General features: G+C 54.3%; 1 protein-coding gene across 1 annotated transcript in view; it reads left to right on the forward strand.

Moving 5' to 3' along the window:
• The window catches only part of CERK (ceramide kinase), a gene marked incomplete at its 5' end in the record, with an annotated part of 40655 nt that overhangs the window by 7839 nt on the left and 19394 nt on the right, over positions 1 to 13422 (forward strand). The window contains 2 exons of the mRNA XM_021687761.2: positions 9671 to 9784; positions 10108 to 10230. Of these exons, the coding sequence (XP_021543436.1) occupies positions 9671 to 9784; positions 10108 to 10230 (237 nt within the window). The remainder of the gene's footprint in view (positions 1 to 9670; positions 9785 to 10107; positions 10231 to 13422) is intronic.

Here is a 13422-nt window from a genome sequence, read left to right on the forward strand (position 1 = left end):
CCTTCCTTCCTTCCTTCCTTCCTTCCTTCCTTCCTTCCTTCCTTCCTTCCTTCCTTTCAGAGAAAGCAAACACGCACACATAAACACACATACACAAGTGGAGGGGGAGGGACAGAATGAGAGGGAGAGAGAGAATCTCAAGCAGACTCTGAGCTAAGTGCAGAGCCTGACGAGGGGCTCGATCTCACGACCCTGAGATCATGACCTGAGCTGAAATCAAGAGTCAGAAGCTTAACCAACTGACCACCCAGGCACCCGAACTCTTGCTTTCTTCTGATTAATGTTTGCGTGACATGTCTTTTCCATCCTTTTACTTTCTACCTGTTCCATTGTTAGATTTGAAGTGAATTTAGACCACATATGGTTGAATCATGTTTTTAAATCCCCGTCTTCTTTTTTCCTTACCATCACCTGCCTCCTGAGCACACAGAAGGCTCAGACTTTGACCCAGCACATCAGGCCACACCACTGGGTGCGGGAAGGGGGTGTGCATCGGTCCAATCCTGGCCTACCCCATCTCCTCCCTCCTGCACAGGGCTCTGGTGTGTGACATTGTGTTGTGGAACAGAACTGTGCCCTTGATTGTGTTTTTGTTCTGGTCCCGTGTCAGGCCTCCTGGGTGTCTTTGGGGGCCCTGCGGAGTGGCATGCTCCAACCGTCTTGACCCCAGCCAATTTTTGTGTGTGTGTGTGTGTACTCATGCACATGTACCATCCTCATGACATACTAAGTCCTCCCTCTCCTGTTGGACACGAGGCCGCTGTGGGCACTCAGGTTCGTCTAGGAACTTGCAGCAGGAAAGCTGATTGTCGGCAGGCACTGTTTCTCATCTGAGTCATGATTGTGGAGCAAGTTCAGTCTGAGCAGGTCATGACAAGCACAGAAGGGCGTACAGCACAGACGTGACAAGGGAGACAGCAGAAGGCAGAGCACTTGCAGCTGTCCCTGGCTGGCTCTGCCCAGATTGCTGCAGAGCCGGGTCTCCCCAGCATCACCTGTGGCTTTGCTGGACTGTGGTGGCCATTCGGCACAAGTCCCCCTCCTCGTGAAGGGGAGCACAGGGGAAGTGTACCCGTTGTCAGCAAAGCGCTCGCACTTTCAGCTGTGATTTGGTTGCAACATTTCAGACCATTTTTGGGAAGGACTTTATTACATGAGAACATTTTTCTGAGTTTATATTAATTGTAATATTTGAACCAGTACCAGTGGCCCTTAAAATGGATTGCTTTATTGTTATTACAAGACGTCACCGTGAGCTTGAACACACAGAGGCGTGTCTAAGTCCGGCTGAGGTCTGCTAGGGAGAGCGGGGGGAGACTTGTGGCAGCCACACGTCTGGCTCACGTGAGCTGCATTCTAAGAAGAAGGATTCTTTATAAAACGTACAAAACCTAACAAAATGACCTACCCTAGTGTAGTATTTATAAGGATATTCTTACAAATGAAAGTTTAAGTCCTTCAAAATTAAAGATACTCGAACACAGTGTGCTGTACTTGCTGCCTGATTATTGTTTAAAAAAAAATCTTTTCACCAATTTCTGAATGGTTTGTGGCTGTTCACGTGCACCCCTTGTGGCCTGTCTCGGGCCCTGGGGTTGAGGTGGGGGCCCTTCGGGACCAGGTGCGGGCAGGGCAGGGACGGTGGAGAGGAACGTGTTTTAGTCGATTTGCCAAAGTCAATTCTGGGCCTGCCGCTCACTGTCTGGGGCTTGGACGAGTTGTCTGACTTCCCAGAGAAGTGGGGATGTGTGAAGTCTCCTGTTGAGTCCATCTGTAAGGCGAGGATCATACTTACCCTCGTGTCGTCGTGAGGATTATCTGCACTTATAAATTTAGCACAGACCTGCACTCACAACGGCTGGGATTGTTACTGCTGTTACATGCATCCCACAGCGGGAGCGCGCCAGGCCCCCGTGAGGCGGTGGCTCGAGGGGACACACAGAGGCAGGCCCATCCTCGGGGCTCTGTGCCCTAGCAGGGAGGCAGAACAGCGGCTGGGTGTGCCTGTGTGTGCGTGTGCCCAGTGATCACGGACAGGGCAGGGGCGCTGGTGGTGGGGGTGCTGAGCGGGCAGAGCTTGGGCTGGAAAATGGGGGAGACCCTGGGTGTGTGTGTGTGTCTGGCGGTCTGTCTGAGGGACAGTGGCGGTCTCCATGTGAGTCTGAGTAGAATGGACTTGACATCCCAAGCAAGTTATGTGTGCGTTACACATGTAAACCTGTAAACCAGTAAAACCCGATCAGTTCATTCCGTGCTACTTTGGAATTCGTAACACGTTAGATGAGAGGTAGAATTTATTGTCGATGAGGAGTGAGTATCCTATCTCAAGATTGGTTTATAACATGTTTAATAGTATAAAATAAAAATATCAAATAAGTATTCAAAATGTGTGGTTTTCTTTTTCTCATTTGAACATGTGCCTCTTCTCCTGTATTTTTCTTTCTTTTTTTTTTCTTTAAAGATTTTATTTATTTGACAGAGACACAGAGAGAGAGGGAACACAAGCAGGGGGAGTGGGAGAGGGAGAAGCAGGCTTCCTGCCGAGCAGGGAGCCCGATGCGGGGCTCAATCCCAGGACCCTGGGATCATGACCTGAGCCGAAGGCACCCGCTTAACGACTGAGCCACCCAGGCGCCCCACTTTATTTTGAATTGGCTCAGTTTTTACTGCATTGCAAAAGTTGATGCTACTTAAAATTTCAATCCCAAACTTCGACAACATGACCCTAAACTAGACTAGGGCCCACATCCTGACGACGCTGGACGGATGGGCTGTATCTTGTCCCAGGTACGGGGAGGACGAAAGGAAGAAAACACTTGTAGCAGAACACGTGTGTTTGCCTCACATGGTTGTGATTCTTCTACCTCGTTCCTGGGCTGTGTCTTCAAACCCAGCGCTGCCCTGGGCACTCCCTGCCCAGAAACTGGCAGTGACCGTCTGGGTGTCAGGACCCACCACCCCGTCTCCCCATTTTACTGTGAACACAAATAGCTCTTCCTGTACTTAGACTGTTTTTCTTTTTAAATACTCTGACTCTGGAAGTGGAGGGAGAGTCTGTTGTCGTTAATACAAGCCTCTCTTTAGTTCTGTGTTTATGACCAACTTCGCCTGAACATCTGTTTCTCAAAATCTGTAATATCTGTAGAGGGCAATAAAACAGTCTGTTTCTACTGGATTCCAAATCAAGTCTTTTCAAGACCAGAAATAACTGCAACCGTAGCAGCCTGAAGAGAAAGAACAGCTAGGGGGAGGTCTCCAGCATTCCCCGAGGTGCGTGCAGGGCCCCTGCGGGGGGAACCAGGTAGAGGTGTGTCTGCCTTCTACCCCTGCACACACGTGAGGTTGCGTGTGCGCTTCTGTCAGTGCAGGACGATGTGTTTCCTAAGTATCTAAGACTGGCTCAGCATGTTGGTTGGGCCAAGCCCAGGATGGGATGCTAACTCCTGGAGCTTCACCAACTCATCTGGCAGGTGTAGACATCTTCTCAAATGCCAGGCTTTGAGTTGCTGCTCACGGCCCTGAGCTCAGGTGTCCCCAGTGTAGCAGGCCCCGAGAGTGTGTCCTTTGTTTAAAACTTTTTTGTCTGGTGGCATAGCAACACGTTCTTGGGAAGTTCAGTGTGAGGAGACAGGAAAATATCTTCGTGGAAGTTATGTCAAAGCCTCATGAGTGGGTCAGTTTTCTTGATGGTTTTGTGGGACATTCTGTCACCCTCTGAAGCACGAGGCTGTGAGGTGAGCCAAGGCGAGGAGGCCTGGGGACGCTCTAGTGAAGGGACGGAGCTGGGCTGGTGGCACGAGGTGGCCAAAGCCACAGTGTGTCCCGTAGAGCAAGTCCTGTGTGTGTGTGTGTGACAGCCCAGCGTCCCCCGGGGGTGGAGAGCAGGTGGACAGTGAGGGCCAGAGGTCAGGGTGATGCACAGGTGACCTCCCAGCAGGGTCCGCTCTACCTGGATCACGCGGCGGGGCAGTGTTTTGCCCTCGCCCGGCTGCGTGCACATGCACACGCACGCACAAACACGCACATGCGCACGTACACGCACACATGCACACGAACACGCACACCCACACACACACATGCATGCACACGAACACGCACATGCACACACGCACACATACCCATGCACACGAACACGCATGCGTGCGCGCACACATGCACACAAACACGCACGTGCACACACGCACATGCATGCACACATGCACACGAACACGCACATGCACAGACACGTGGGCATATGCACACGAACATGCACGTGCACACGCGCGCACGTGCACACGCGCACACGTACACATGCACACATGCACACGAACACGCACATGCACACATGCACACATACGCACGCACATGCGCACACACGTGCGCACATGCACAAAACACACACACGCACGCACACGAACACACACGTGCACACATGCACATGAACACGCACATGCACACACACGCACACATACACGCGCACACATGCACACGCACACACATGCACACGCACACATGTACACGAACACGCACGCATACGCATGCACACATGCACACGAACACGCACACGTGCGCACATGCACACAAACACGCATGCGCACGCACACATGCACACGAACATGCACATGTGCACACACGCACACATACACACGCACACATGCACACGCGCACGCACACATGCACAAGAACATGCACATGCACACGCATACGCATGCACACATGCACATGAACACGCACATGCGCACACACGTGCACACGCGCGCACACAAATGCACATGCACGCACGCACACGAACACACACACGCATGCGAGCACGCAGAGCCCGGAGAGTTCCCACGGGGCCTTCGGAGCAGGAAGAACGGGCAGGGTAGTCTGTTTGGCAGACAGGCTGCTGGGAGGGGATCAGGTGGCACTCGGGACATATGATGCATCCATTGTTCTCTCTAATCTCGTGAGGAGACCCCCCCCATGGCACCCCATTCAAACCCACCGGCGGAGGCAGGGCTCCACCAGCCTGGGAACCGTCCCTGAGTTGGGAAGAGCTGGCCCTCCCGGGCGCCCAGGCAGCTGTGGACTCGTGCGATCTTCTCTGAGCCGAGAGGAGAGGGCACAAGCCCACTTCCTCTTTCCTACAGCCCGGGAGCAGGGACCGGGAGGACTGTTATGCGGTCGTGGCCGGCCGCCAGCAGCCGGGTCAGGTCGCGCCCCCCGTCTGTCCTGCTAGGGGGGTGGCGGTCACCCCGATGGACCAGGAAGTTTTACATCACCACTAGAAAGATCATTTCCGTGTAGTAACTGAGTATCGTAGAGAGGTTTTACAAACGTACAGGTAACACCGTGCCATTCCTACAAGGCTGTTTCATGATTTGGCTGAACTCTGGATGAAAATCTCCAAGTTCTGCTGGACGCATCGGTGCTTATTTATTCCGATAGTTGTTCTGAGTGTTTGCCGTTTCGGGGCAGCGCGTGGGCGCCGGGACAAGAACCGGGGGAGGTCCGGGGGGTGGCTGACAGCGCACTGGGGCCTGCAGGCTTTGCCAGGAAGGTGGGTGGTGGGAGGGGCTCGGACAGCCCCCCAGCCCCCGAGCCTGGGGTGTTGATTAACCTGCGTACTGAGCGGCGGGATGTCCCCACAAAAGGTTCAAACAGAGCGATGCCACATCCACATTTGTATCTTTGTGCACTCGGGGGGCGGGGGGGTCAGGCTGGGAGCCACCCTGAGGCAGGGAAGGAGTCAGGCAGGACTCCTGGGTAGCTGGGCAAATGAGCACAAGGATGGAGCACTCTTTGCAGGCTGGGGATCAGCAGGGAAGGAAGCTTCTGGAAAGGGGCAGCAAACCAGAAAAGATAGGTTCAGATATAGAAGGTTGGGTGCGAGGCAGACGCACACACGTGTAGGACACCCACCTTTCCCCTGCGCCCCCAAAACCGGCCTTAGTTTCCTTCTGTGTTTTCTGTGTAAAGAACAGGTTGCTAAGCACAGTGATTCCCTAGGGCAGTGGTCCTCTGCTGGGGACGGTGCCCCCAGGAGACACTGGCCAGTGTCCGGCAATGTTGGGGTGCCCCCGGCATTCGTGGCTGGAGCCCAGGGATGCTGCCCAAATCCAGCAACGGCCAGGATGGCCCCATCATGAAGAGGTGCCTGTGGTTCCGGTGAGAAGCCCCGGTCTCGGGGAGTTTTGTGGTTTGCAGGGTCTTTCTGTCCGTTGGAGAAACCTGTCTGGTCCAGACGCGTACTGCACTAGGAGATTTTTAAAAAGAGGTGTCAGGTTGTTACTTTTATAAAGTGATAGGTGACTCCCGTGAGCCTCGGCCGCTGCTCCCTCTGCAGATGGGGCCGCGATCAGCTCGAAGAAGGCAGTGATGAGGAGTAAGATCCGAGGGTGATTTCACCGGAAAGATGCGTGGTGCGTCAGCAAGGAAAGTACAGACTCTGGCCCGGGTCAGGGCGACTGCGCCCCTGATGGTGGGGCTGGGCAGGGGGGCAGCCTGCAGGACGGACCAGCATGTGCCCTGGGCCACCGCGTCCTCGTCTGGGGAGCCCTGTCCAACGACGTGGCCACCAGCCAGGTCCAATGTGGCCTGGAAGTAACCTTTCCTCACGACAGGACATCTGACCTCTCATGTCCCTGCCTGCTCTTTTCCAGAAGATCCTTCTTTTTTTCCTAGTCTCACACGCAGTGCAAGGTCATGCAAAATGCAGGCAAATGACAAAGAAATGCTAATATCGTGTAGGAAATGGAAGTGCCTCCAAATTCCCACTGTTAACTCTCTGCAAGACACTCCTCCGTTTTCTGTACATGCACTAATGTACTGTTGTTCCTGCTTGTGCTTGGCGTGTTCACACGACACACGCTGTCCTTCCCGGAGGCCCCTCAGGCCAGCACGAGGAGGCAGGCACAGAGCGGTTTCACTTTACCCTCAGAGGACCTCAGGCGGTCCCCACTGCTGCCCCCAGACCCTGGCCTCGGAGGAGACTGATGGAAGCCGGGTAACATGTTCTGTGTCCTGCAGGGGCTTGCTGTCCATCTCCTCAGATTCTTGGTGGAGTTCTTTGCCTCCTAATTAGAGAGGAGAGTTTTGACAAATAGGGCCTTCTGCTCATGATTTGCACACGTGCAGTGAACTAGAAAAGAAAGGAGTGCCTGGCCCTGAAGCCTCCGCATCCGTGTCCCCATCTGTATCCCCGTCCCCATCCGAGTCCCCGTCCTCCTGTCCCCGTCTTTGTCCCTGTCCATCAAGCTTCCTGTGCTCCTGTGAGGGCAGCCCCCAGGCCAGACCCGGCACTCTCTTCCTGACATTCTTCAGATAGTAGAGATTTTTGCTTCCCTGCTCATCTCGATCCTTCTTTAGAGAAGACAGTTCTGTGCCTTCCCGCGCATGGGAAATAGCACGTCCTGCTTCCATGGGTTTGTCTTGTTCTCAGCCAAGGATAGAGGACGCTCTGGGTAGGCTGACTGTAGCGGAAGACACGAAGCTTCATCCCAGAGTCCCTCCCTTGTCGTGTCCCCTGTCCTGTCCCCCACATTTCGGTTACGCAGGAGCAGACCCGCGTCAGCGCAGGCCTCCCTCTGCCCGGAGCCCCCTGAGCTCACCCGCGTGAAAGCTCCATCAGCCTCGAAGTCACAAGCCTCCGTCCCTCCGTCCCATGTTCCACCCCGTCCCTTCCTCGGCTTCTGCTTCTCTGCCAGGCCAGCTTCTGAGCGGCTTGTCCTGGCCTCATTGCCGTCTCTGCTCAGACCCTGAGCCCCCCCTCCAGCCCCTCACTGCGCACCCCTCCTGTGCATTGTCACCCCAACATCGCCTCCACGCACTTCCTCAGCGGCAGGAACGGCGTCCAGCGCCTGGTGGGGACCCCAGTGAGCGGGGGCTGCAGGGCTCTCAGGATGTGGTCCTGGCCGCATGCGATGTCACGGGTGAGCCTGCGTGCAGGACTCGGGGGGACCATAGCACTGGGCGCGGCACTGGGGAGCAGGGCGTGAGGCCTCCTGACATCTCACGCGACCTCGTTCGGTTCTTCGAGTCTGTCAAACCAAATTAGCAAGATTAGGAATTACTAATTTGTAGACTCTCTTAAGTGGGTTATCCCGTGAGTCATGTGTAACTTCTACTAATTTAATGGCGCAATATGACTATTGTGTTCGTCTCTCGTGCAGTTTCTTAAAGTAGTCCGTCGTTTTGTTTGAATATTGAGAAGCATATCACTCCTAATTATTGTGCGCACTTAGCTTATCGTAATAACCTCCTGGCTGTTTCTTATCAGACAGGCCCAAGTGTACCGATTGCCCAGGGGTGCGGGAGATCCTGACATTTATTCTCAGGGGTCTGAGATCACCGTGTGAGCGTGTGATCCTGAGGCGGATCCCTGACTCATCCTGGCCCTGCTCGGTGCCCCAGACGCAGACACCGGACAACTCTTCCCCAGGAGACGGGGCGGAGGGCCAGGAAACGCTGGTGCGGACTCAGTGCGGCTCCAAGGAGGCAGGCTGGCGCCCCACGAATCGAGGAGGATGTGGGGGGGCAGGCTGTGGGATGGGAGCTGGTGGCGGGGAGCCCGTGTGGCCACCCTGAGCAGAGGCTGCTACGGGGGGAGAAGGCAGGGTGCCCTGGAGGGAGCCCTTGGTGACCGGCTTCCCTGAGGGCCCCGAGCCGCACCCCCCAGCCTTCCCCACCCCCCGGTGCGCCGGAGCCCACGCTGTCCTCTGAAGCCCACTTCTGGTTCCTCTGGAAGAGTATCCCTTCCCCTCGCTCCTGGCCAGTCTGACCCCGTTGGGCACCGTCCCCTCCCCGCCTGCCAAGGCTCCCTGGAGGCCCATGCCCATCCGGGTCCTAGGTGACCTCCGCAGGTAGTGACCTCCAGACCATGTGAGGCTGCCAAGGTGCCAGAGCAGGGGTTTCTACGAGCTGTTACTGAAGCAGAGCACTTCAGCTCCATGGCAGGTCTTACAGCCAACCTGGGACCAAACCACAGCTTACAATGCTCTTCTATGTAAAAATAGATCGGAAATCCTAACAGCAGTTCGCGGACACGCTTCCAGAATGTGGCCTGTGCAGATGGGGGCTCGTTGCCCTGGGTCTCCGCTTCCTGGCCCCCGGCCGTGTTGGGGCCCGGCTTGCCTCTGCCATCCGGGCAGCTCCGCGGAGTGGCCTCCTCCTGGGCTTCCCGCAGTGGACGACATGGGCCGCTGTCCGCCCCCAGGCCCATGCAGGGCTTCCCACATCTGACGGGAACCCCAGGCCTTCCCAGAGCCCCTGCCCTCCCCTGGCCTCTGCCTCGGTGGGGCCCTGACTCTCCGGGGCACACGTGGTCCTGGGTCCTGCCTGTCCCAAGGCTTGCCATGTTCTTCCTTCCCACTTGGATTCCTGAGCCAGACTAAGGACAGACAGTGTCTTGAACATCTTTGCCCAAATTTAGCACGGTAGCTGGCCTGGAAAAGTCAGCTGAGCAGATGATTTGAAAAGTTGGCAGTCTACATTTGGTGACTCTGTTGGATAAACGGTCCCATCTTCTGATAACATTGAGTTTCCCAAATGTATTTAGCTCTGAATTTAAAAACTGCATATGATTTTCTTTGTACTTTGGGATGCCTAATGAGAATATTAAAGCAGAACGGTCCCAGCCTTTTGGGATGGACTTCTTGTACTCACGTGAATTCTATGAAATTCATCTGATGTGAGGATGTGGTCTCTGCAGATGCTTGCTCTGTGCCTATTTCTGAGATCATCACCGTAGAAGAAACAGACACTCACGGGAAACGCTCCAGCAGCGGAAAATGGCAGAAGATGGAAAAGCCCTTCGCTTTCACAGGTGAGGGCGTGAACTCCCTCCCCCGTCTTCACCGATTTCGCGCAGTGAAAAGGCGACTTTTTCGTCACTCGTTTGACAAGCTCAGTGTCTCCTTTTTTTAATCTTTTAGAAACTGCCTTATGTAATTTTTTCCAAGACCGACTTCTAGTTAATGTTTTGATCATCTCGTTTCTTACTTTCTTTGTTTTTTCCTTTTTATATGGGTTAAAAGGACTGAGAAGTGGGTCTTTTTCTGAAAGCCCTGGAAGTGGCTCCCCGGCCAGGCGGCGGGAGCGCGCGCCTGGGTGCGCGGCTGCACCCTGACGGCCCGCTCTGTCTTGCAGTGCACTGTGTGAAGAGAGCCCGCCGCCGCCGCTGGAAGTGGGCGCAGGTCACCTTCTGCTGTGCCGAGGAGCCCTTGTGTCACCTGTGGCTGCAGGCCCTCCAGGAGCTGCTGGCGAAGCTCAGTACGTGCGCTCGCGGGGCCCCAGGCCCAGGCCGCTGCCGCCGAAGCTGCTGCCCCACCTCGGGCACCGCTTCCCGTAACCGTGTGGTGGTCGGTCGGTATGACTTAAAAACTGACCGCATACCAGCTAGAGGAGCAGCCCAGTGTCGTGGGCCGCCCCCCACGTGGCCGCCCCCCACGTGGCCTCCCAGGGCCGGGGCGCCTTCCCTGACCGGCCGCGAGCCGGGGCGTGGGTGCCTTGGCCTGCTGAGCCCCGGTTTCTGTTTCCGGGCAGCGGGCATGGTGATCCCTGCATTGCAGGTGAATGCGGGGCGTGAGCCAGGTAGTGGGGACGCACCTCCCACATCGGGGGTGGGCCCCAACATCTGAAATGATGATGGGTTGCTGGGCGACGAGAGTCTGTCTCCCTCTCCTATTTCGTGCTGTCCAGTTATAATCTCTATACATAATCCGGTCAACTCGGTCCTGGGTTTAACCACAGAATACAAAGAGCGTGGGTGCGGGGTGGTTTTTGGTCTTTTTAAGTTAATTTGGCATCTGGATCAAAAAAGTGAGGGACAATTTATTTGAAGATGGTGTGGCCCACATATGAGCTTCAGAGAGACTTCCTCCCCGGGAAGCCTCCTGCATCTGACCGTCTCATCCTGCAGGACGCGGCGCGTGCCCGCCGACAGTTCCTTACGTGTCACACCCCGGGGGCTCTGTCCTGCTTGTCCCCTGTTTCTCTAGACTCTTCCTCCTCGTCCTCACCGGCTCCTTTCCTGTGTCTCCCCCCTCCCCCCACCGCCCCGTCCACCTGTTGCTTTCTTGAGACTTGGCGTCTCTAGATTTGGGCTGATTCTGTAGGTTCAGACTCCTAGAGGAAGGGCTCTGGACCTGCCCCCCATTAAAAGCTGGGGGGTTATTTTTCGCAGAACTCGTACAAAAGCCTCCAGTTACCAGCTGCCCCAGGCCCCTTGTATCTGCAAGTATTCGAGGGTTCTGTTAGTTCAGCTGCTCTGTGATTTTAACTCTGTGTTGTCTGTTTTATTCTCCCGGAAGTAGCACAGACTCCGGGAAGCGCCCACATCCCACGCGTGCGGCTCGAGGAGCTCACACACCGAGCGCTCCCATGTAACCAGCATCCAGATCCCAAACCAGAACCCTGCCAGCCCCCCAGGGCCCCCCGAGCCCCCGCAGTCGCTCCCCCGCAGGGCGATCACTGCCAGCTTCATTTCGTGCTTCGTAGACATCAGATTATACTGCAGAAGCCCCTGTGTCTGGCTTTTTGGCTCAGCGTTGATGTTTGCGAGGCTAACCCACGTTGGGGTGTGTGCTGTCCGCTGCTCGTCGGCTGGTGGCACGGTCCCCCGCCTACGACCATGGATTTCTCCATTTTACCGTTGAAGGTCACTGGGCTAGCTCCTGGATGTGGGCACCAGCAGACAATGCCGTTCTGAACATTCTGGTGCATGTCTCGTGCTGGGCACTCGCTGGCCTTTCTCTTGGCTGGGTACGTGGGAGAGGAATTTCTGCGGGGGGCGTGCATGTGTTCAACTCCAGTAGGCACCACCAGACCGTCTTCCAGACTGCGGTGCCAGCAACAATCCCCCTGGCAGAGCATCGGAGTCCTGGTTGCCCCCATCTTTTCCACACCCTAAAAGTTGTAGCTGTTTTGATGGGTGTCAGGAGTCTTGGGCTGGGGTATTAATCTGCATTTCCCTGATAGCTACTGGAGGTGAGAAATACGTTCCTATGTTTATGCGCCACTTGGAAATCCTCTTTTGTAAGGAGTCTGTTTAAGTCTTTTGTCCATTTTTTGTTGGGTGGTCTATCTTTTCTTCATGTTATGTAGATATTCTTTGCGTCTTGTGGATCTAGATCGTTTATTGGATTTATGAATTACAGATACCTTCTCTGGTTCTGTGGTTTGCCTTTTTACGCTTACTGGTGTCTGCTGATGAACAGACGTCCTCGATTTTAATGTAGTTCTATTTCTCTCTTTTTTTTCTCTATGGTTACTTTGGATCCTATTCGACATCTTTGTCCAGGGCCCTAAAGATATTTTCTCCTCAAAACTTTGTTTTATCTTTCACGTTTAGACCTACAGTCCGTTTGGAGTTGGGTTTTGTGTGTAAGGTGAGTGGTCAAGGCTCATTTAAACACAGGGCTGGGCTCGACCGCCTGCCTGATGGGAAGGACGGCCCTTACCGCGCGCATGCTGACACCACCATGCCGATCTTCACTTCTTGCTTCTTTTTTTTTAAAGATTTTATTTATTTATTTGAGAGAGAGAGAATGAGAGAGAGCACATGAGACGGGGGAGGGTCAGAGGGAGAAGCAGGCTCCCTGCCGAGCAGGGAGCCCGATGTGGGACTCGATCCCGGGACTCCAGGATCATGACCTGAGCCGAAGGCAGTCGCTTAACCAACTGAGCCACCCAGGCGCCCTTCACTTCTTGCTTCTGTGTCGAACTTGGATTGAATTTCACTTTGTATCCAATGACTTTGCTAAATTCACTTATTAATTTTAATGGATTGATGATTCTTTTGGATTTGCTTTAAGCAGAATCATGTCACCTGTGAATAATGGCACTCCTGTTTCATTCATCTTAGTTCTTTTATTTCTCTTACACTTCTCCCCTGGGGCGGGTCCCAGGGGGGAGGATCATCTCAGTCCAGCTCTCCGGGGCAGTTTCCAACATTTCACTGTCAAGAATGATGTTTATTGGGTTTTTAATAGATTTAAAAAAAAAAACATTACGAGTCATCTGGCTGGCTGAGTCGGCAGAGCCGGTGACTCTTAATATTAGGGTGGTGAGTTCAGCCCCATGATGGGCATAGAGATTACTTAAAAGATAAAAATAAATAAAAATTTAGAAGTCAGGGAAAAAAACATATTAGGGAAGTTCGTTTCTAATTCCTAGCTTTCTAGACTTTGTTTTTTTTGTTTGTTTGTTTTTAATTTGCGAGAGAGAGAATGAGAGACAGAGAGCATGAGAGGGAGGAGGGTCAGAGGGAGAAGCAGACTCCCTGCTGAGCAGGGAGCCCGATGTGGGACTCGATCCTGGGACTCCAGGATCATGACCTGAGCCGAAGGCAGTCGCTTAACCAACTGAGCCACCCAGGCGCCCAAGACTTTGTTTTTTCTTAAACCAGGGCTGATTGTTGAGTTTGATAAATGGTTTTTCTGCATCTCTGGAGTGCTCGTGTGA

This window comes from Neomonachus schauinslandi, chromosome 5 (assembly GCF_002201575.2).
Source record: "Neomonachus schauinslandi chromosome 5, ASM220157v2, whole genome shotgun sequence".
In the NCBI taxonomy this organism is placed as follows: Eukaryota; Metazoa; Chordata; class Mammalia; order Carnivora; family Phocidae; genus Neomonachus; species Neomonachus schauinslandi.